Raw genomic sequence first — 21,242 nt, 5'->3', positions numbered from 1 at the left:
TATAAATATAAAAAAATGAACATAGATGCGCTTATAGAGAAAATTCAACCTAAATTCATAATAAATTTCTATGAAATTTACTATGAATTTAGGTCAAATTTCCTGCATAAGGGCATCTATTTTCACTTTAAGAGAAGCTCAACAAGGCAGATAGGGACGGCCTTATAAACTGATGTGAGCGCCCTTCGGTTGGCGAGGTGGGACTAAACACTGGCCGCAACTAGGACCAGGCCTTTAGTCCCGGTTTGTGGTAGGAACCGGGACTAAAGGGTGGTGGGCCAGGAGCGTGGCCCATTGGTCCCGGTTTGTCCCACCAACCGGGACCAAAGGGTCCGGACGAACCGGGACCAATGCCCCCACGAGGCCCGACAGGTCCCTGGCCGCACGAACCGGGACCAATGCTCACATTAGTCCTGGTTCGTGACTGAACCGGGGCTAATGTGAAAACTGTCCTGTGACCTAAGCCCCTTTTCCTACTAGTGGCAATGGCAGGGCAAGTACGCTGATGCTTAGCTACGTTAGCATTACTACCTTTTTCAACTGTGCCATGTTTGTGAGTTTACAAGCTTATCAACTTAGAAACCGAAACCTAGGAATAGGAGAAATGTAGGAATATGATCAAAATCAGAAAGCATATAATTTTTTTTTTGTGATTTGTAGGATTGTAAAAATAAGGTACAAGTTCATGTATACAATCCCGTGTAACTTCTCTAGTTTCATAGAACGATACTGTTTCTTATGTAATGATTATTAAAAATCATACATGCTATGTAGGAAATATCCAAGGGATTGGAATCCTCCGAATTTCATTTCAAAAACCTAATTTAGAGAGGCCCTTAATTTCTACTTTGTACCAAGTCCGGGACACTTATTTTGAGGCAGAGGGAGTACATAATATGTCCACATCTACAACACAAAGGAAATACACTGGTCATTTAATGGAACTAATTTGGTTTTTAGATGTTGTTACTTATTTCAATATACTTGATCAAACTTAAACTATGTTTGGCTTGGGACAAAGCTTGAACATCTTTGAAACGGAGGGTATAGATGTTTTGCCCCCTTACGCTTAGCCATTTCTTTTTTCCCCTTGAACCATAATAGCTCTTTGAGAATGCATATGTGCACCGGCCATTTCCTGGCATCTAGGAATGCTTCTTTAATACACGATTGGACTTTCATGTGCATCTTGCTCAACTAACTGATATTGCTCAACTAAAGTTGTACTAAGTCCGCGGCACTTATTTTGGGACGGAGGGAGTACTAATTAACTCCTACGAGGAAAGTTTGAAACAAGTTGAAGAATTTTGGACATGAAGCTGTGCATGGATGTTGAATAACTGGACAAGAAGTCATAGAGGGAGATTATTGAAGACTTGCTGAGTGAACCATCAACTGCTATGTGGCTGTTTTGAATTTATGTTACCATATATCCACTTTAAACTTCCCTTCCAGTAAGTGGGCGTTCAAATTTTTAACATTGCACTCAACTGCATCTTATAATAATATTAAGCGAAAAGAAGGCTAGCATTGGTTTGTTCAGTTTTCTATAATTCCTGCCTCACGAGCTTTAGATTTATATATTTCCTTATTGTTTTTAAAGTTGAAGCCTCATTAGCATTAGATGTCAAACTATACTCACAAAATACCAGCTCATTGCAGGGGCGGATTTACTGGGTCTGTGCCCGGGCTCAACGCCGCCGAGGATTCATAAGGTGACTTATCGATCTATCGTTGCCTTCCTTGTGGAGTCGAGGGACGACTAGTCGCTCTGGCCGGCCTTGGGGGCGGATTGGTCGCCGACGGAGTGTGGCAGTGGCAGACAAGAAAGATGGTGCATGGCAGGGCCTCATCTTCGATGGGTGACGGTCATGATCCGATGGGAGGCGCAAGTGCGAGGGCTTGGGCGGCTAGTTTGGCGGATGGTGGCTCATCGCCATCGGGCATTTGCCTAGGCCTAACTAGCACATTATTGGTATGGTCAATTCTCTCCAATGTGTTTTGTAATTTTAATTTCAATAAAAAATATACTCCCTCCGTCGCAAAATAAGTGTCTCAACTTTAAGTGGAGACAAGTTGAGACACTTATTTTGGGACGGAGGGATATAATTTACTAATGTTAAACATGCTTTAGATGCAGCAATTCAATAAATGTGCTAATTACTACAAGCCAGGAAGTTCATGTTTTGAGCTTATCCTCTAATATCATGCTAACTTTTGTTGTTGTTGAGAATCATGTCTTGTTAGGTTTGCCACTGCACAGGCGTGAAAGGGAAGCCCAACTAAAGAGCCTGGGCCTAAAGGATTATCAAGCCCACTGGACAAGCAACCGGCCGAGCATCAAAGCCCTAGCTAGTTCCCCTTCCCTATTAATATTATAGAAGGGGAACCACTGGACAAGGAAAAAACACCAGTCAACAGGAGTGGAGAGGATAGAGCGGCGGCGCGGATTCATTCGCCCGCGTCCGCTGCCGCGGCCGCGTCCACACGCCGGAGGAGGAGAAGCTGGGAGCGCGTGAGGCTGCTCTCGTTACTTAGCGAAATCTTTTCTATGACATCCTGTTAGGTAACCCTTTTTCTCTTCCCCCCGTCCCCTCTGAATCCAAGTATGTTAGGGTTTTGGGGGAAAATCCGATTCCGGTGAGTGGAGCCCCGATCGAGCGTCGAATCTGTGGGGGACGAGTTCTCTTAGTACATTTCGACTACGGGGGTTTATTATTTTCATTGCCCTGCAACTCTACCTACCTACACCCCCTCCAAGGGAGATTAGGGTGGATTGGAGGGGATTTAATCCCCATCAATTCCTGCAAAATCCTCCATTCCCTTACAACCGAACAGGCTATTTTGGTTGAAGCTGTTAACTAAAACTCTTATAGCCTCTGAAACAGATTACTGAAACTGTTGGAATCTGAAAACACAGTTAATTAGTTTAAACATTAAACTCCAAATCACTTTATTCATCTCTTTCCAGATTTAAAAGAGAAGATGGTGACCTCTGTTTTATTAAGCCCATTTTACTCGTCTTAATGACCGCAGTTTATGTTCTAACCATACTAAATTATATCTTGTTTCTGCACATGAGCTGTTTTCAAGTTTTGCACATGTGCTGTCTTTTTATGTTATATGTGCTGCTGTTGCTGTTGTATTAATGCTGTTGATGCTGTTGTTAAATTTTATTTTATTTTGCGTAAATGAAGACACATTTTTATAAGTGTTGCTGTTGTATAAGTGCTGCGGTACAGCCGGGCTGCGGGGGCTAGGTGGATAATCAGTTCTAACTCCAACTAATGAGCTCAAGACTATTTAAATAACAATAGCTTTATAATTGTATATGAACTTTATTCCATTAATATGTGCATAATCAATAGGACTTCTAACAAAAGGACCACCTAGTATGATAGTTTAGTCTTGCTATAACGTACAACAATTACTAATTTTGATCCTATTTATTTTCAACAGGTTTCTTTTTGGCATTTTTCTTCTCTACGCAGAGGCGACAGAAATGGAGCTTTCGGACTTCTGGTTGACATGGATTGCCATTCTTCTGGGTCAAATGGACACAAGGCCGTGTTCAGTTTTAGCTTGCCTGGCTCTTTTGTATGTGATTTACAAATCAGCTTCCAGGCCTATCAGACTTGTCGGGAGCTATTTGGTTGCCTTGTCTGTCTCTGTCTGGAGCTATTTGGTTGCCTTGTTTGTCTTTGTTCTCCCCTTCTTCATGGACTGCACCAGAGGATTATTGTGGCTCATGTGGTTATGTGTTATGATGGGTGGTGGCAAAAAGTGCTGGTATCATTTTGTGATTCCAACGATTGCTATGGCTGTTCATTTCCTACGTATTGTTCCTCCTATTGCGCTGTCGCTTCTGCCTTCCTGTGTGCTTAATGCTATTACTTATTGGGTAAATTTCTTCTCATGTAGGTCATGAAATTCGAATACATCTTCAAGTTAATCACAGTTTTTGTTTGAGCCTAACATTTGTTAATTATTTTGTTGCATATAGATAACTGGAGGAATGTCAGTTGGATATTATGCTACAAGTCCGTTGACAAAGATAGTTCCAAAGCGTCACAAACATAACACATGTATTTGCACAAAAGAAGGTGTCATTCTTTGGAGTGGGTTCATCAAATGCTTATTGAAAACCTATGACAACCAAAAGAGCTGGGCGGGAGAGTTTGAGCTAAATGATTTAAGAGTGTATGATACAGTTTCCAGAATCGAAACAACTCCTCTTTATGAGGCTCATTTTGCTAATCTGCTTCTTGACTTGTCAAAAATGGCAAAGTTACTATCAGGTCTCCATATGAGTAATATTCAGAATCCAGGTCAGCTTCCGCTGAATGTGAAACAGCTGATTGCTCTTATGACCGAGCCTCCAGTTAGTGTGAATTCCCCAGAGGAAGAAAAGAAAGTGTATCTTAAGTATCTCTGCAACAATCCCGCTGTTAAATTGACTGGACGACGCGAGGCTCTGAACAGAAGTATCTTGAACTTAAGACAAGCAGGTGCAGGCCACAATGCTTCTGCCGATGCTTTGACAACTTGGTTGAGCGTCCTGATGAACTCCACTGGCTGGTACCTCTCGTTCCTCTTGGCAATAATATTTTTTCTGTACTTTTACTTTTCTGCATCCTGCCTCATCTCTGAATTTAAGATTCTATCTTCAAGAATAAAACGTTTAGAGGGGAATGTATAAGTATTATGTGCTTCAGACCTGGATTGCTGCTAATTGTAATCCGTTTCATTAAACAGGGCACTTGGTGCTTTATGGGCTGCTGCTTTGTTGGGATTAGTGGACGGATTGTCTGTCCCTTGTTTAGTGTTGGTGTATCCCTTTTTACATCAAATCTACAAATCAGCAGCTGTCTTGACTGTAAGAAGTGCTGGGCAATCAGATGCATTTAAGTGGCTGACATATTTAATAATGGAAATGGGAGTTCTGATGGACAACAATGAAAGGTACTTCTGGATGCTCATTGGAAATGATATCTTTTTCCATCTTTGTTGCTTTGTTAGTATCCTGCCTTATTTGTAAATTTAAGAAGCTATTTTTAACAATAGAACTTGTAAAAGTGGAATGCGTGTGTATGCAGTACTTTGAATTTGGAATGCACAGTTTCAGCTTGATATTTAGTGTTGCCATATACTCCCTCCATTCCACAATGTAGTGCTTCCTCTATCTCCGTGCTTCAACTTTGACCGTAAATTTAACTACCAAGACCGATTGCGGCGGGAGCAAAAATTATATCAGTGAATTCGTATTCGAAAGAAGTTCTTAATTATGTAATTTTTTCACCCGCCGCAGTCGGTCTCGTTCGTTAAATTTATGGTCAAAGTTTGACCTCGGGAAGCGCGGGCGCACTATATTTTGGAATGGAGGGAGTACTAACTTAAATTCATACTAATTGTGATATATTTCCTTTTTCATTCAAACAGGTTTGGTGATGTATTGTTGGTTTGCAGCTCTATGGTGGCAATGGCCATGAAAGTGGTTGTATTCTGCTTGGCCTGCCTTGCGATTCCATTTGGTCGTGTATTCACAGTGTTATGCCCCTTTGGTCGTGTAGACACAGTGTTATGCTCAGTGTTGCCTTTGCCAGTACTTGTGTACTTGATTTATATATCAGCCCCCATGTTCATCAAAGTCGTGGGACGGGGCATCCAAGTTGCAGGATGGGGCATCCAAATTGCTGGAGGCTTGGCCGCATCACGTATTGGAGGCCCAGTTATCTTGCACGCTTAAAGATTAGCATTCTGTCTCATGTATGTAAATCTTCTGGTTGATGGTGGCACAAGGTGGTTGGTTCTGTTTTTCCCCCTTGTTCAGTTTCTTTACCTTGTGTCCGCTCTTGCTCCCATAGTCGAATGGCTGATGGTGCTTCTGCTGCCCACGGATCTACTTAATGTCATGAGTTACTTGGTAAAATTTTTCCTCTCTATGCAGGTCTTAAAATTTGGGTCTCATCTTGAAATTCCTCTAGTTGTTTTGTTTGAGACTAAACCTTTATTATCTGTTTTGTTGGATAAAGGTCATAGGAGAGATGTCAGTTCAAAGATATTCCCGAAGACCATTGACCAAAAAAGTCCGGCTGCAGCACAACAACTTTGATCTCCTGATTCTCAGCCAAGAGGGAGTGGACCTTTGGCTTGGATTTATGAAGTGCATTGTCTCATCTTATTACAATCAGAGAAGTTGGGGCGGAACATTCCATCTAAAGCACATGAGAGTGCGCGGATCTGAATTCAAGATCCAACTCATTCCTGTTTACAAGGGCACTTTTAAGAACCTGCTACTGGACTTGTCGAGGCTGGCGACACTGCTGTCAGGCTTTTATAGGCCTAACATTGAGAACCAAGATCAGCTCCCGCTATATTTGAAGCATTTGATGGCCGTTATGACCAGACCGCGCGTGGATTCAGCTTCATCTGAGCAGCAGAAAGGAAGATTCTTGAAGTTTCTGCTCAATCATCCTACTCTGAAGTCTGCTGGGCGCCGGAAGGCTCTAATGAGAGATATCCAAGAAGCAATTGCTGGAATGGATGAAGCAGAATCGAGAAGGGTGATGCAGTCTGTCGGTAAGATTCGGATGACCAGGAGATCTTGGAGGAGAGAACCTAGGAAAGTTCCGTTAATGAGAAAGGTCTTGTACTTCGGGCAAGGAGGTAAAACCCACACTAAGCAAGGCTATGATACTACCGCAGCTCAGCTGTTAAGATTCATCAGAAATTTTTACGCGCACACTGGAGGCCGTACTACATATGTAAGTTTTCTGCATTTCACATTCCTGCAGTTCGTGTGTTGCAAGTATTCTGCTTACTAAGCTGTTGTTCCGTTGTCATATTGGCAGCTTCCTGGCCGGCACTTGATGATTAGCATGCTTGAAGGAGAATTGGCCATGTCACACCTTTTCTCGGATTTTATGGCAGAAGCGATCTACGGGCTTGTCATGGATACTGGCATGCATGGCCAGTAAGGGGTTTTGAAACTTAATCTCCGTGTGACTCTTCTAATAAAAAAAAAATGCTTAGTTGTTTTGTTGTGTTCTGCAGGCTTGAAGGTGCATGGGAACCGTATGCTGATTGAGCAGTAGCAGTCCTTAGTTGAGCAAGAAGGTTTGTTGCCTCTTCTTTCAGTTCCATACTGTTCAATCTGTGTAGATTAGATTGGGAACATTCAGTTTCGTCGTTGTTTGTAGCAACAGCCTGTTTGCCTGTGCTGTGCCCTGGTTTGCAGGAGCAGTGATATATCTCTTTTATTTTTTATTTCCAGATCTTTGAGCTTTGGCTGTGCTGAGGAAGAGGTTAGGATTGCCGCTGAATGCCACAACAGGCAGCTCCAATTGTAGTTACGCGATGAAGATGAGAAGGGATGTCATTTGTATTTGTTGGTTATTAGGTTAACCGCAGTCCTCGACATTACTATATGCTATCGATGGGTGCAAACCGTCATCAGTCTAGCTGGCTGTTTCTCTTTAGATGTTGGGTAAGTGTTATGCTGTTGATGGATGGTGCTATCCCCGTTGCTGCCGATCTTTCTTCTTCCTTCTTTGGTGAAGTATCTTCCAGCGATTGTAACTCAGAACTGTCAGTAGTAAAAATGCTTAGTTCAGTTCTGCTCCATTACTTTTATGTACAGCGCACTGTTGGAAACATTGGATGGCACTGTTTGAAAGTGAATGAGCACAGTTCCACAGCCAGTTCCGTGGAAGTTTTTTTTATAGAACTCCTACATATGAACACTTTTATCACCTACTCCATTCAACTATTTGTGAATGAGCACCGAAATTTTGTGAAGGAAATTCAGCAAGCAAGCGGCAGCTACAGTAGCTCTTCAGCGCTACGTGTATAATCTGTGATGTGAAAGCTTATTCAACACGCAAAGCTTGACAAGATTGTCAAAATCCAAAGGTTGGTACTCCGATAATCTAGGCTAGACACCGGATGGGGTGTGTCTGCCCGTGGCGCTGATGGAAGCGTGGTGCAAGCACATTTCTTCGAAACAGAGGCAAAAGTTTTGCCTCATCTTATTAACAAGGAAATCACTTTGCTTCCACCGGCTGATAATACGCGCTCGTAAGCCGCCTTTTTAGAGCGTCTCTAGCCGTTGCGCCCCCCCCCCCCCCCCCCAGGAGGCATAAAAGTCGCCGCTTGGGGTTGAGCCGGTGGTATAATCGGCTATGTGGCGGTCGGGCACCCAGCCGTCGACCCCAGGCATCGATATCGGTCCATTTCTGGCCGCTTTTCGGCCCACCTTCGGCAAAAAAAGCCCGATATCGGCGCGAATTGGCCATATTCGGCGTGGTTTGGCGTGAATTCTCAACACAAGTAATTTTTTTATCACATAGTTCATCACAGAAAATCAATAAAAATCAAATAGTTCAACAAATAGTTCAATACAAATTATATAGTTCAACAAATAAAAACTCATATTCCATCACACGTCGAGCTAGGCGTCGCCCTTGATCCTCCATAGGTACTCCACCAGATCGTGCTGCAGTTATTGATGCACCTGTGGGTCTCGGATCTCCTGACGCATATTGAGGTAGGCAGTCCAGGTTGCCCGTAGCTGGTGATCAACTTGGGCAAGAAGGACCCTACCTGTAGTATGGTTCAGTGTCAAGCAATGGCCTGAGAGTTCAACCTAAAGATTATTCCCTGTGCAAAGTTGCCTGACTCAGGCCTATGAAATTGGACGCCTGAGTATGGCTGCATCTCCTTCCTTTGCTGCCTGAGCATCTACAATAAAATCAAACACATTAAGGCCTTGTACAATGCTAGATGCTTAGGGAGGTGCTTAGAAAAATAAACCGGGCTTTCCTTGCCTATTTCTATAGGGTAGACGCCTAGGCACCGGTGCTTAAGAAAAACCCGGTTTATTTCTCTAAGCACCTCCCTAAGCACCTTGCGTTGAACAAGGCCTAACGTGCGGGAAAGGAGCGTCCGCTGATCGATCCAAATCTTGTCACAGCGTTCCCCCCGCGCCGCCACCCGTGAGGCGGCCGGGGCGGGCGCCCGGATCCCTCCGCCGCCGGTCTCCCCTCCTCCTCCCTCCTCCCTCGCCGCCGCCAGGGGGCGCGGCCGGGCTAAGCCCGACCGGCGCCGGCGCCGGCGGGGCCTGCTCTTCCTCCTCCGCGCGATGGGGGCGACGCGGGTTCCTCCATCGAGGGCGGGCGTGGGGCACCACGGCATGGCGGCGCGTGGTGCGGCGTGGCCGGCTGCGCGGTGGTGCGCGCCTCGCCGAGGCGGCCGGATCCGCCCGGCAGGCAGCGCGGGCCGCGGGCGACGTGGGCGGCGGCTGGGGTCCGGCTTCGGGCTGCTGGCGGCTGCGGTGGTTCCTCTCCGTCGCGGGCGTGCGGCGGTGGTTCGGCTCGGCCGGTGGTAGTCCGACGACCTGGTGGTGGTGGCCGGCGGTGCGCGTGGTGGTGGTGCCTCCACTTGGCGACTTTCTGTGCGGGGAGGAAGGGGAGCGGCTTGGACAGGGGCGGCGGAGCCGACGGCGTGCCGGCTGCAGCGCGAAGGCGGGAACTTTACGGGCCTCGGAGATCCCGGCCGGGCTTGTGCGGCCACGGGCCTGGTGTGTTCCTGCCATTGCGTCCGGTTAGCTACCGTCTTCGGCGGTGGAGGTGGGGCCCTCCCGCGTGCCGACGGTGCTGCTGCCCTAGTCCCGGCTCCTCTTCTTCATTGTGCAGACCATGCTTCACGGTGCCGTGGTGAGACAGCGTTGGAAGCATCGTGTCCGGGTTAGCGCAGGGTGAGGGTCTGTTTGGTGGCGAGCTCTGGAGTGCCTGAGTTGGAGGTTGGGATCGGGAGAAATCTCTATTGGCTTGGCCGACAATGACGCGGTGGCGCTTGTGGGTGCCGCCAGACCTTCCTGGAGGGCGTCGGGGCTACCCTTCCTCTCTCCTCACCGTGTACCGGGGGAAACCCTTGGCAGCAGCGTCGTCTTCGTCGCGTCCCTTCTTGGAGGTGTTGATTGGTATCGGTGCTTTGAAGGCTCGGAGCTTGATGGGCAATCTCCGGTGGGTGCAGCGGCCACGAGGCTTCTTCGTTTCTTTGTCGATCCGTCGTTGTCGGCGTTTGTTTCTCTTGTATTTTCTCTTTCTTTCTTTTTAGCGTGACTGTGCTGCTTCCGGCCAGCACCTATCATTGAATGTCTCGATTGATTGATTTGTATACAAAACGGGGAAAACCCTTTTTCGGTAAAGGAGCGTCCGCTCGCGCTAGCCACGTCGATTTTACTTTGCTCGTTGATTGGAGAGCGAGCGCAGGGACAGGCTGAATGGCTGATTGGTGGACGATGGGAGACGTAGCTGCCCACCCCGCACGAAACGACTTTTCCTCCCCACTCACATCTCCTCCCTCTCTCCCTCGCTTGCACGGGCACACACAGGCAACCGCTCGAGCCTCGAGGAGAGCAGCAGCGACTCGATGCGGCCGCCGGAGGAGCAGCGGTAGCCTACGTGCTCGTGGTAGAAGCGACCCGCAATGGAGGAGCTGCAGTGGCCGATGGCAGCGGACCAGATCGGCGCATCACGAGAGCGGACACGGTCACGGGCAGAGCAGAGCCAAGTCGGCGCGGCGACCGGGCGCAATCTGGAGAACCGGTGGGCGGTGGTGCGCGGTCTGGGCGGGCGCGACGTGCACGAGTTGGCGGCGAGGTGACGGCGTTGACCAGGATGCCGTCGCAGATCCTCGTCATGCCGTCGGGAGAGGAGCTCGTTGAGGATTCCCGCTTCTCCACGGATCCACGACGGAGCGAGGTGCTCGAGGAGAAACTTCTTCTCGGGATGCCATGGAAATCGGCAAGGTGCGTCCCCATTCCCCATCCCCCTGTCTGGGTAATGCTAGGTTCGTGTTGGATGCCCGAGGGACAGGGGAGGAGGTCGCCGGTGGTGGGGAGAAGGTGAGGAGAGAAGAGAAGGGGTGGGTGCGCCAGTTGTGGGGGAGGGCGTGGGTGGCGGCGGCGGCTGTGGGGGAGGCCGGCATTGAATGGTGGCGGCGGAAGACGAGGGAGAGGGAGAGGGAGAGGGATCGGGAAGATAGGGTTGTGGAATGGTGGCTGGGGTGGGCATCCGTTTCTCTCTCCCTTCGACAACACGATTTTCACCTCGACACAGTAAGTTATAGGGGCAGGATCAAGAGTGGGTGACCATCGGATTTACAACCCCAAGCCATCCAAGGATAGACTGGATTTAGGTCTTGTCCCCTGCTGATTTCAGTAAAGATGCACATCTTAAATATTTCTCTTGGTAAGAGAAAGAAGATGATTCAGAAGCTTATTCTGATTTACTTTTTTTTTATTTGTCAGTGACTCCATTTGCCCATCAGAGAACCAGTGGGTTGAGGCCCTCTTTTATGCACGACTCCTATTAAGGCCGGTGTTATTTTCCGCGAGCCTTCCTCCATATGACCTCAGAACATTTTAACATATGCTGAATAATGAGGTATCATTTTTGGCAGTTCCAATATGCAAACTACACGACCGCTGACTATGCAAAGACCGGAAAAAGGGTCCTTGAGGCTTCAGATAATTAATCAGACGAGTGATATCATTCACACTATTTTCTGGAGGCCTCTCAAATGTATGTACAAATGCTCATTATTTATTCATATAAGAGATCAACTCACTACACTGAACTACAGGGTGTTGAAAGTTGAAATTGAACATCTTTCATATTTTTTGGGGGAAAGAGTTGAAGATTAATCACTCTGAATTTGTGCATGGTAGATTGATAGTCAATGTTGTTTTTCTGACACCATGACAGTTAATGCCGTTTCAACTGAGAGTACGGGAGTAATATTTATTTTAGCCTTCTCATCTTTTATCAGTGCTCTAACATGGCTATTTGCATCTTTTATATACAATATAACAACCAAAGTTTATCACACATTCAAATAGCATAACTTTCACAAACCCGAAGGCTCCTGTGTATCCACACCCGGCACAAGGAAAATCCTGGGATGAAGCAAGTATCGTTTCCTTAAATATTTCATTAATGAATGGGTATAAACTTAACATTGTAAATTGTCACCTATGGAGGAAAAGAAACACAAATGCAAATAAATGAGAAATCTAGCTTATTCCTTTGGCCATTTCTATAACAAAAGCTATTGGCTGGCCAACACAAAGGAGCTGGAATTTCAGAGCGACGGAAACATGAATCTAATGTCTTTCAGATAGTTCTCAGTAAGGGTAGTAGTTGCAGGTTTTATGTTCAGAACTGTTTTCTGTCGTCAAAATTTCTTGAAGAAATATGTGCCTAGCGCTTCTGTGAATTATACCGTACCATATTCTCAGGATCTTGATTTGATATTAAATGACTTGATGCTAGCTCACAGTGACATGGACAAGTGGATATAGTACCAAGGAGGCTGCACCGTTTGTTGAATGGGGCATACAAGGGCAAATTCAAATCCTTTCTCCTGCAAGGCACCCTCATGTTCAGTCACGACACTATGTGTGGTCAGTAATTCTTACCATGCCAACATCATCCATGTTGTACTTCCATAGGCTTGTTGTTTGTATTTGGATACCCTGATTATGATGCAAATCTTCTGAACTACCATGATGCAAAAGTATATGCTTGTTGTTTGTATTTGGATACCCTGATTATGCCATGATACCATCTATTCTTAGATGCTGATGTTCTGCATCGATCGATTTCAGGTGCTAAAACATGCTTCCATTTGCCTGACTCGTATAGCAGAAGCGTTTGCTTCTCCGAAGAAACTGGATCAATTGTGCAATATGGATAGGTTGCACAAGCTGCAAGCTTAATATGCTTCCATTTCACTTTTTGTTGCTACTGTATTATTTACGCATATTTGCTGTTCTGTCAATATGTGCAAGTGGGTCTGCATTGGCAGCTAAAACACCCCTCCTCCATGGAATTAGCGGCACACTTAAAGATATCCTTTCAGGTTCTGGTTTGGTTGCTGGTACAACTGTATCCCCCACTAGGTCAGCTGATCAGGTGATTATTGCTTTATGAAGGCTATATCGAGCTAGATTATAGCTACTTACTGTTTTATTTGAATGCCATCGGTTGATGACTCCGTTCGGTTGTTGTTTTATCTGACTTTGCTTATGAAGCTTTTTGAGTGATACTTTTTTTCAGTTTTGAATTCACTCAAGTATGCATACAATTCAGGATTGTTTGGTAAACTGAAATTAATATCACACAACAGAATTTTCAAAATTTGGAAGAAAGTTGCATGCAATTCAGGTGTGCATACTTATTCTGTGTGCATGCAATTGAGGTTTGTTTGGTAAACTGAAATTAATATCACACAACAGAATTTTCTAAATTTGGAAGAAAGTTGCATGCTCGATACTTATTTTGTGGCTTGTATAGTCCAGTAAAATGTAAATGTTCGTAAGAAAGTTCAGAACATTTATAGTTAACAGTATAGACTAATTTGCCAAATGTTTCTTGCGCCCCTGTTGTTTGTGTAGTGCTGCAAGCTATAACAGTGAGCAAACAATGTGGTAGATTGGATTAGGGGTTTGTCTTGAACTCTTCTTGGTTCATAGACCTCCGTATTTTCCACCCGATTTTCTTTCTCCAGTCGTAATATGAAATTCACAATGATATTATTGATGTTGATTAAGGTTTAGAGATGCGCTGGACTGGCGGTAGGTGACCGTCTAGATGGCGCACAGCCACTGTTTAACAACCTTAATAATCTTGACATCATACCTATATTACTTGTCCCATTTTTCTTTTTAATTTATCAAAAGGCAAGAGTTTTTTATAGTTGTTGCTTGTTGGACTCTTCTATCTTTTCTCAAACAAAAAAAATGTTTGTAGTTTGTATGCTGTGCTGCTTATGGTTTCTGATACATGGTCATTAGAACTCAAAATTGCTTTCTCTTATTTTGCCGTAATCAGGTGTTGCACATTTCCACCATTGATTGATTTTCATCATCAATCTGCGAAGAACTAATAGGTGGCACATCTCTATACTAGGGTCCCTCGCCGCGCCGTGGATACGGTGACCTCGTCGGAGCAGTGTGCGGACGAGCCACAAGCCGACGTAGACAGTTGCTCCTGTCACGCACACCGGCTGGTTCTGCTCTAGCGAGCCGCCGGCGTCGTTGCCCATCTTGATCTCCCCCTGCGACTCCTTCAAGCGAGGGTGCTGGACGCTGAGGACCGGAGAGGAATCGGTGGAACTGTCAGTCCGTCCACGATCTAAAGATGTACTTCTGCACATCGTAAAATAGCTAAGTTGCAGGTTGTTAGGAGTACTGTGCTACAGTTCCACTTATATGGAAAGAGACCAGATTCATTACCGAAAAAGGCTTTCGCCCCGCTTTATATATAAAGCAAAGATCCACATCATCCGATACAAACGCACGCCAACACCACACACACCCAAGGCAGGATACAAAAGCGCTGAGCGCAGCAACATCACCCCTAGCACACTACCACGAAGAGATGAAGCCGCATATAACGAACCGTGGACTCCAAGGCGGTGCCTTCAGGAAGGATACGACACTGGAGCGCCGCCACCGTCCGATCCGAGGATCAGAGTTTCCCCCGGAGCCGCACGACGAGCGGTGAGAGCCGCGACGACGCCTTCAAGAAGGGAACGAGTTTCGCTGTCGCCGGTCCGTCCGAAGAGAGCAGGTTTTCACCCCGGCCAACACTCACCGCCGCCGAACGCTATACCCTGGCAACCACGCCGCCCACACGGCCATGGTCACCGGGCAGCGCCAAGACACGGGCTTTGCCCAAGAGCACCGTGCACCGCCACCAGGGCCGCCGCCCAGGCATCCAAGACCTTCACACCACCGCACCCGAGACCCGCCGCTACCCCAACCAAAGAGACAAGCAAAAAAGGATCCAGTGTTGGCCGACCTGTTGGGTCTCGATGCTGGGGGTGGGCCAGGGGTGCAAAGACCAGATTCATTTCCATTGCCTGTCATGGATTTCGCTTTGCTTCTTTCACATAAAACATCGACCAAAGAGCTCATCATTGCCATGTGCATGTGCTAACAAAAGGTGAACAAAACAACTTGAATGGGTGGAGACAAACCTAGCACCGCAGAGTCACCACTATTGAATGCAACTCAGGCCAATGACAAGCCAAACACAGCCTGTACGCCGTACATGTTCAGGCGTGGTTTCAGGTTATCAAGCAAACACTGTCTGTATAGGAGATACTAGCATGCAGAAGGCGCGGCGTGTGGTTGAACCCGTGCGTACGTGTGTGTTGTTCTTATTTTGAAGAGAAGGCATGGTGGTGGTACAGAGGTCGAGCTGGTTGGAGACGCTATTCTTATCTTACATCAAGAAAACAAAGTACATTCAATTGAAGTAATTTATAATTCTGCATGGTACATCCAACTAAAATTAAGGGTATTAATTAAAGCTATTCAAACCAATCACCATTATTGTTTTTTCTCTTCTAAAATAAGCATAATATATGGGACCGAGCATTTAACTAGCATTTAACACCAACTTTTTACACGTTCTTTCTCTATCTATTTCTCTGCATATATGTTAATGTGGAATATCAGTGGAAGCAAATGGATTATTTGTACGTATAGAATAGCCCCTCATGGGAATCGCAAGGACAATCGTTCATATTCTTATCTAATTATGTGTATTATAGAAACGCTAGCTACAACAGTCAGAGCTTCTTAACGAACACGTGAGCAAGCTCCTGGATAATCAAAAATTGAAATAGGACTTGCAGCAGGCACGATCTTGCAATTGCAACTGTAATTGCTCAATACCTTTTGGACTTTGAATATACTCCAGGGTTCGATTTATAGAGACAAAATATTAATGGTAATCTTCTGAGAATCCAACTTGTCTGGTAAGAATTATCAGCAAGCTGCAAAACAAAATGCACTTTGTCATTTGAAAATGAAAATAGAAAGAATCGGACAATCAGCATGAACCATATAAAACACCTAAATTTCATTTTCCTCTGAATTTCTATCAAACAGTTGCTTTCTCTTAATGGACAGACACAAATCAGAGCAAACTTGACCCTAAAGTAACAACAGTGCATGGAATAAGAATAGGGAACATTGAGCGCTATAAGGTAACCTTGCCCTTTATTACAAATAGTATTCCGTGTGACCTATGCCTGAAACTATACTTGGCCATACCTCAGGCCGGGCCTAGCCAAGCCCGACGTAAAAAACTCAGGCCCGGGCCCGGCCATCGGGCTTGATTTTTTGGCCCAAGCTCAGCCCACACACGTAAAAGCCCACCGGGCTCGGGCCGGGCCCCTTCAGGAAATCGCGAAGACGACGGGCCCGGCTGATGACCCACAAGTGTAGGGGATCTATCGTAGTCCTTTCGATAAGTAAGAGTGTCGAACCCAACGAGGAGCAGAAGGAAATGATAATCGGTTTTCAGTAAGGTTTTCTCTGCAAGCACTGAAATTATAGGTAATAGGTAGTTTTGTGATAAGATAAATTGTAACGAGTAACAAGCAATGAAAGTAAATAAAGTGCAGCAAGGTGGCCCAATCCTTTATGTAGCAAAGGATAAGCCTGGACAATTTCTAATAATGAGAAAGGAGCTCCCGAGGACACATGGGAATTATCGTCAAGCTAGTTTTCATCACGTTCATATGATTCGCGTTCGGTACTTTGATAATTTGATATGTGGGTGGACCGGTGCTTGGGTACTGCCCTTAGTTGGACAAGCATCCCACTTATGATTAACCCCTATTGCAAGCATCCGCAACTACAAAAGAAGTATTAAGGTAAACCTAACCATAGCATTAAACTAGTGGATCCAAATCAGGCCCTTACGAAGCAACGCATAAACTAGGGTTTAAGCTTCTGTCACTCTAGGAACCCATCATCTACTTATTACTTCCCAATGCCTTCCTCTAGGCCCAAATAATGGTGAAGTGTCATGTAGTCGACGTTCACATAACACCACTAGAGGAAAAGGCAACATACATCTCATCAAAATATCGAACGAATACCAAATTCACATGACTACTAATAGCAAGACTTCACCCATGTCCTCAGGAACAAACGTAACTACTCACAAAGCATATTCATGTTCATGATCAGAGAGGTATTAATATGCATTAAGGATCTGAACATATGATCTTCCACCAAGTAAACCAACTAGTATCAACTACAAGGAGTAATCAACACTACTAGCAACCCACAGGTACCAATTTGTGGTTTTGATACAAGATTGGATACAAGAGATGAACTAGGTTTTGAGAGAAGATGGTGCTGGTGAAGATGTTGATGGAGATTGACCCCCTCCCGATGAGAGGATCGTTGGTGATGACGTTGGTGATGATTTCCCCCTCCCGGAGGGAAGTTTCCCCGGCAGAACAGCTCCGCCAAGGTTCCGCCTCGTGGCGGCGGAGTTTCGTCCCGTAAGCTTTCCCACGATTTTTTCCAGGGTAAAGCCCTCATATAGCAGAAGATGGACACCGGGGGGCCACCAGGGGGCCCAGGAGACAGGGGCGCGCCCAGTAAGGGGGGGCGCACCCCCCACCCTCCTGGCCAGGGTGTGGGCTCCCTGAGGTATTTCTTCCGCTCAATAATTCTTATAAATTCCAAAAACATGTTTCGTGGAGTTTCAGGACTTTTGGAGATGTGCAGAATAGGTTTCCAATATTTGCTCCTTTTCCAGCCAGAATTCCAGCTGCCGGCATTCCCCCTCTTCATGGTAAACCTTGTAAAATAAGAGAGAATAGCCATAAGTATTGAGATATAATGTGTAATAATAGCCCATAATGCAATAAATATTGATATAAAAGCATGATGCAAAATGGACGTATCAACTCTCCCAAGCTTAGACCTCGCTTGTCCTCAAGCGGAAGCCGATATCGAAAAATATGTCCACATGTTTAGAGATAGAGGTGTCGATAAAAATAAAATACGGACATGAGGGCATCATGATCATTCTTATAACAACAACATATATAGATTTTATCATATGATTTCTTATGTTCAAGTAACGATCAATTCACAATGTCAAGTATGGTTCAAAAACTTCATTAAGAACTAACAAACTATAATCTCAGTCATTGAAGCAATTGCAATTTATCATAACATCAGAAAAAGTCATCAATAGAGCTTTTCAGCAAGTTCACATACTCAACTATCTTGTAGTCTTCTACAATTGCTAACACTCACGCAATACTTGTGGTTATGGAGTTTCAGCCAGACACTGAGAAAGATAGGGGTTTATTATGTTGCCTCCCAACGTATTGACCTTTAGGTGATGTCAACAATAATAACCCATGCTAACTTACATCCAATTGGATATATATATCATAATCTTTCAAACACGAGGAGCTTGCCAAAGGATAAAATGAAAAGGGAAAGGTGAAGATCACCTTGACTCAAGCATAAAGCAAAAGCATAAAGTAAAAGATAGGCCCTTCGCAGAGGGAAGCAGAGGTTGTCATGCGCTTTTATGGTTGGATGCACAAAATCTTAATGCAAAAGAACGTCACTTTATATTGCCCCTTGAATGTGGACCTTTATTATGCAGTCCATCGCTTTTATTACTTCCACAACAAGATCGTACAAAGCTTATTTTCTCTGCACTAATAAGTCATGCATATTTAGATAGCAATTTTTATTGCTTGCACCAATGACAACTTACTTGAAGGATCTTACTCAATTCATAGGTAGGTATGGTGGACTCTCATGGCAAAACTGGGTTTAAGGATATTTGGAAGCACAAGTAGTATCTCTACTTGGTGCAAGGAATTTGGCTTGCATGAGGGAGAAAGGCAAGCTCAACATGTTTGGAAGGTCAATGACAATATACTTTAACTGAGATGTGAGAAAACATAAACCATTAGGTTGTCTTCCTTGTCCAACGTCAACTCTTTTAGCATGTCATACTTAATGAGTGCTCCCAATCATAAAAGGTGTCCAAGATAATATATTTATATGTGAACCTCTCTTTCCTTATCACTTCCTATTAGTTGCAACGATGACCAAAACTATGTTTATCAACTCTCAACAACTTTTATGCCTCATACTTTCTATGTGTGAAGTCATTACTTTTCATAAGATCAACATGAACTCTTTTATTCTTTCTACTTTCTCAAGATCATAGCAACATAGCAAAGCCCTCGACTCAACACTAATCTTTATTATAGATAGCTCACGGACTCGATTACAAAAAAGAGATCACAAAGCAAAACTTAAAACTACTTGATATCAAAACTTCAATCTACTAGATCAAGATACTACTAAAAAGGATCGAACTGAATAAAACGGTAAAGATAAGAGTGTGATGATGATACGATACCGGGGCACCTCCCCCAAGCTTGGCAATTTGCCAAGGGGAGTGTCCATACCCATGTAATTATGTCCTCGGGGGTGAAGGAGGTGGTGATGATGATGGTGGATAATCGCACATTGAGCGTAAAAGCTCCTCCAACTTGTGGATAATGCCCTTGAGTCCGGTGATATAATCCTTCAGCAAAATATTCTCCTCTGTGAGATGCTTATTCTGTATGCGAGCTAACTCAATCATCTTGAAAGCTTCGATCTCCGTGGGAGTAAAGAGGTTAGGTGGGTTGAGGGAGGTATTCTTCTTTCACTGCCGGAGCTTGAACCTCCATGGCCTTCTTGACCCCCTCATCCTTGTTGATCTCTTCCGGTTCTTCTCTTTTCAGCTCTATCTTCAATAGCCAAGCATCCTTATCTTCATTGTCGGAGGAGGGTGATGTCATGGTGCTCTAGATCTGCAACAGAAATAGCTCGAAATGAAAACAGAGGATATTTGCGTGATACGGTGGTCAAAACCTTCGGGAGTATATATAATGAATTTTTACCGACCGAAATACGTAACGTGCAAGAAAAACGGAGTCCGGGAGGCACACGAGGTGCCCACGAGACAGGGGGGCGCGCCCAGTAAGGGGGGCGTGCCCTCCACTCTCGTGGGGGCCTCGTGTCCCTTTCGGACTACTTCTTTCTTCCGAAAATTCTTAAATATTCCAAAACGGATAAAAATTGCCATTGGAGTTGTTTTGGAGTCGGTTTACTTACCGTACCACATACCTATTCCTTTTCGGAGTCTGGAACGTTCTGGAAAGTGTCCCTTATGTATTCCTCCGGGGTTACGGTTTCAATAATATTAGTTTCAACATTGATAGGATTACCTGAAATATAATGTTTAATTCTTTGACCGTTCACCACCCTCGGACTTGTGCCTTTGAAGTTGTTGATTTTTATGGCACCAGAACGGCAGACCTCCTCGATAACGTAAGGACCTTCCCATTTAGAGAGAAGTTTTCCTGCAAAAAATCTTAAACGAGAGTTGAATAATAACACATAATCTCCTACGTTAAACTCACGCTTTTGTATCCTTTTGTCATGCCAGCGTTTGACTTTTTCTTTGAATAGCTTGGCATTCTCATAGGCTTGGGTTCTCCATTCATCAAGTGAGCTAATATCAAACAACCTCTTCTCACCGGCAAGTTTGAAGTCATAATTGAGCTCTTTAATAGCCCAATATGCTTTATGTTCAAGTTCAAGAGGTAAATGACAAGCTTTTCCATAAACCATCTTATAAGGAGACATACCCATAGGATTTTTGTATGCAGTTCTATAGGCCCATAATGCATCATCAAGTTTTTTGGACCAATTCTTTCTAGATCTATTGACAGTCTTTTGCAAAATTAATTTGAGTTCTCTATTGCTCAATTCTACTTGACCACTAGACTGAGGGTGATAAGGGGATGCAATTCTATGATTAACATCATACTTAGCAAGCATTTTACGAAAAGCACCATGAATAAAATGTGAGCCACCATCAGTCATAAGATATCTAGGAACTCCAAACCTCGGAAAAATAACTTCTTTAAGCATTTTAATAGAAGTGTTATGATCAGCACTACTAGTTGGAATAGCTTCTACCCACTTAGTAACGTAATCAACAGCAACTAAAATATGAGTATAACCATTAGAGGCAGGAAAAGGTCCCATATAATCAAAACCCCAAACATCAAACGGTTCAATAACAAGAGAATAATTCATAGGCATTTCTTGACGTTTACTAATATTACCAATTCTTTGACATTCATCACAAGATAAGACAAACTTACGAGCATCTTTGAAGAGAGTAGGCCAATAAAAGCCGGATTGCAATACCTTATGTGCAGTTCTATCTCCAGCGTGGTGTCCTCCATAGGATTCAGAGTGACACTTGCGTAGGATCTGTTCCTGTTCATGCTCAGGCACACAACGTCTAATAACACCATCTACTCCTTTATAA

At 44.7% G+C, this 21,242-nt stretch overlaps 2 protein-coding genes across 12 annotated transcripts; both read left to right on the top strand.

Moving 5' to 3' along the window:
* Positions 1–1,665: 1,665 nt before the first annotated feature.
* On the top strand, positions 1,666–7,726 carry LOC123182908 (uncharacterized). 2 transcript variants are annotated; one of them, XR_006492374.1, is made up of 10 exons: positions 1,666–1,975; positions 2,232–2,566; positions 3,460–3,917; positions 4,004–4,578; positions 4,756–4,962; positions 5,440–5,923; positions 6,033–6,764; positions 6,852–6,973; positions 7,054–7,116; positions 7,274–7,726. XR_006492374.1 is itself a non-coding variant. In XM_044595581.1 (10 exons), the coding sequence occupies exons 6-9, from the start codon at positions 5,765–5,767 to the stop codon at positions 7,085–7,087; spliced, it is 1,047 nt and encodes a 348-aa protein (XP_044451516.1). In that variant the 5' UTR covers positions 1,666–1,975; positions 2,232–2,566; positions 3,460–3,901; positions 4,004–4,578; positions 4,756–4,962; positions 5,440–5,764; the 3' UTR covers positions 7,088–7,116; positions 7,274–7,726. The 2 variants fall into 2 exon arrangements, 1 of the variants encoding a protein (XP_044451516.1); XM_044595581.1 differs by having other exon boundaries at positions 3,460–3,901.
* Positions 7,727–10,283: 2,557 nt separating this feature from the next.
* On the top strand, positions 10,284–14,348 carry LOC123182906 (E3 ubiquitin-protein ligase UPL3). Of its 10 annotated transcripts, XR_006492368.1 has the most exons (6): positions 10,288–10,810; positions 11,312–11,377; positions 11,464–11,585; positions 12,343–12,466; positions 12,671–12,759; positions 12,854–12,928. XR_006492368.1 is itself a non-coding variant. In XM_044595578.1 (5 exons), the coding sequence occupies exons 2-5, from the start codon at positions 12,392–12,394 to the stop codon at positions 14,112–14,114; spliced, it is 429 nt and encodes a 142-aa protein (XP_044451513.1). In that variant the 5' UTR covers positions 10,284–10,810; positions 12,343–12,391; the 3' UTR covers positions 14,115–14,348. The 10 variants fall into 10 exon arrangements, 5 of the variants coding, with proteins under 5 accessions (XP_044451513.1, XP_044451512.1, XP_044451514.1 ...); XM_044595578.1 differs by lacking the exons at positions 11,312–11,377; positions 11,464–11,585 and adding an exon at positions 13,974–14,348 and having other exon boundaries at positions 10,284–10,810; positions 12,854–12,977; XM_044595577.1 differs by lacking the exons at positions 11,312–11,377; positions 11,464–11,585 and adding an exon at positions 13,974–14,348 and having other exon boundaries at positions 10,284–10,810; positions 12,336–12,466; positions 12,854–12,977.
* The last annotated feature ends 6,894 nt before the right edge of the window (positions 14,349–21,242 follow it).

The sequence above is a fragment of the Triticum aestivum genome, chromosome 1D (genome assembly GCF_018294505.1).
Source record: "Triticum aestivum cultivar Chinese Spring chromosome 1D, IWGSC CS RefSeq v2.1, whole genome shotgun sequence".
Lineage (NCBI taxonomy): Eukaryota > Viridiplantae > Streptophyta > Magnoliopsida > Poales > Poaceae > Triticum > Triticum aestivum.
This window is presented reverse-complemented; position numbering and strand designations above follow the sequence as displayed.

What these genes read in the sequence shown, in the direction of transcription:
- LOC123182908 (XM_044595581.1), top strand. Translation starts at nt 5,765, where the DNA reads ATGTATGTAAATCTTCTGGTTGATGGTGGCACAAGGTGGTTGGTTCTG. An exon ending in TTAATGTCATGAGTTACTTG is followed by an intron (nt 5,924 to 6,032) that starts GTAAAATTTTTC and finishes TGTTGGATAAAG; the next exon opens with GTCATAGGAGAGATGTCAGT. An exon ending in CTGGAGGCCGTACTACATAT is followed by an intron (nt 6,765 to 6,851) that starts GTAAGTTTTCTG and finishes TCATATTGGCAG; the next exon opens with CTTCCTGGCCGGCACTTGAT.
- LOC123182906 (XM_044595575.1), top strand. Translation starts at nt 10,680, where the DNA reads ATGCCGTCGCAGATCCTCGTCATGCCGTCGGGAGAGGAGCTCGTTGAG. An exon ending in TATGCACGACTCCTATTAAG is followed by an intron (nt 11,378 to 11,463) that starts GCCGGTGTTATT and finishes CATTTTTGGCAG; the next exon opens with TTCCAATATGCAAACTACAC. An exon ending in TTTCTGGAGGCCTCTCAAAT is followed by an intron (nt 11,586 to 12,342) that starts GTATGTACAAAT and finishes GCTAGCTCACAG; the next exon opens with TGACATGGACAAGTGGATAT.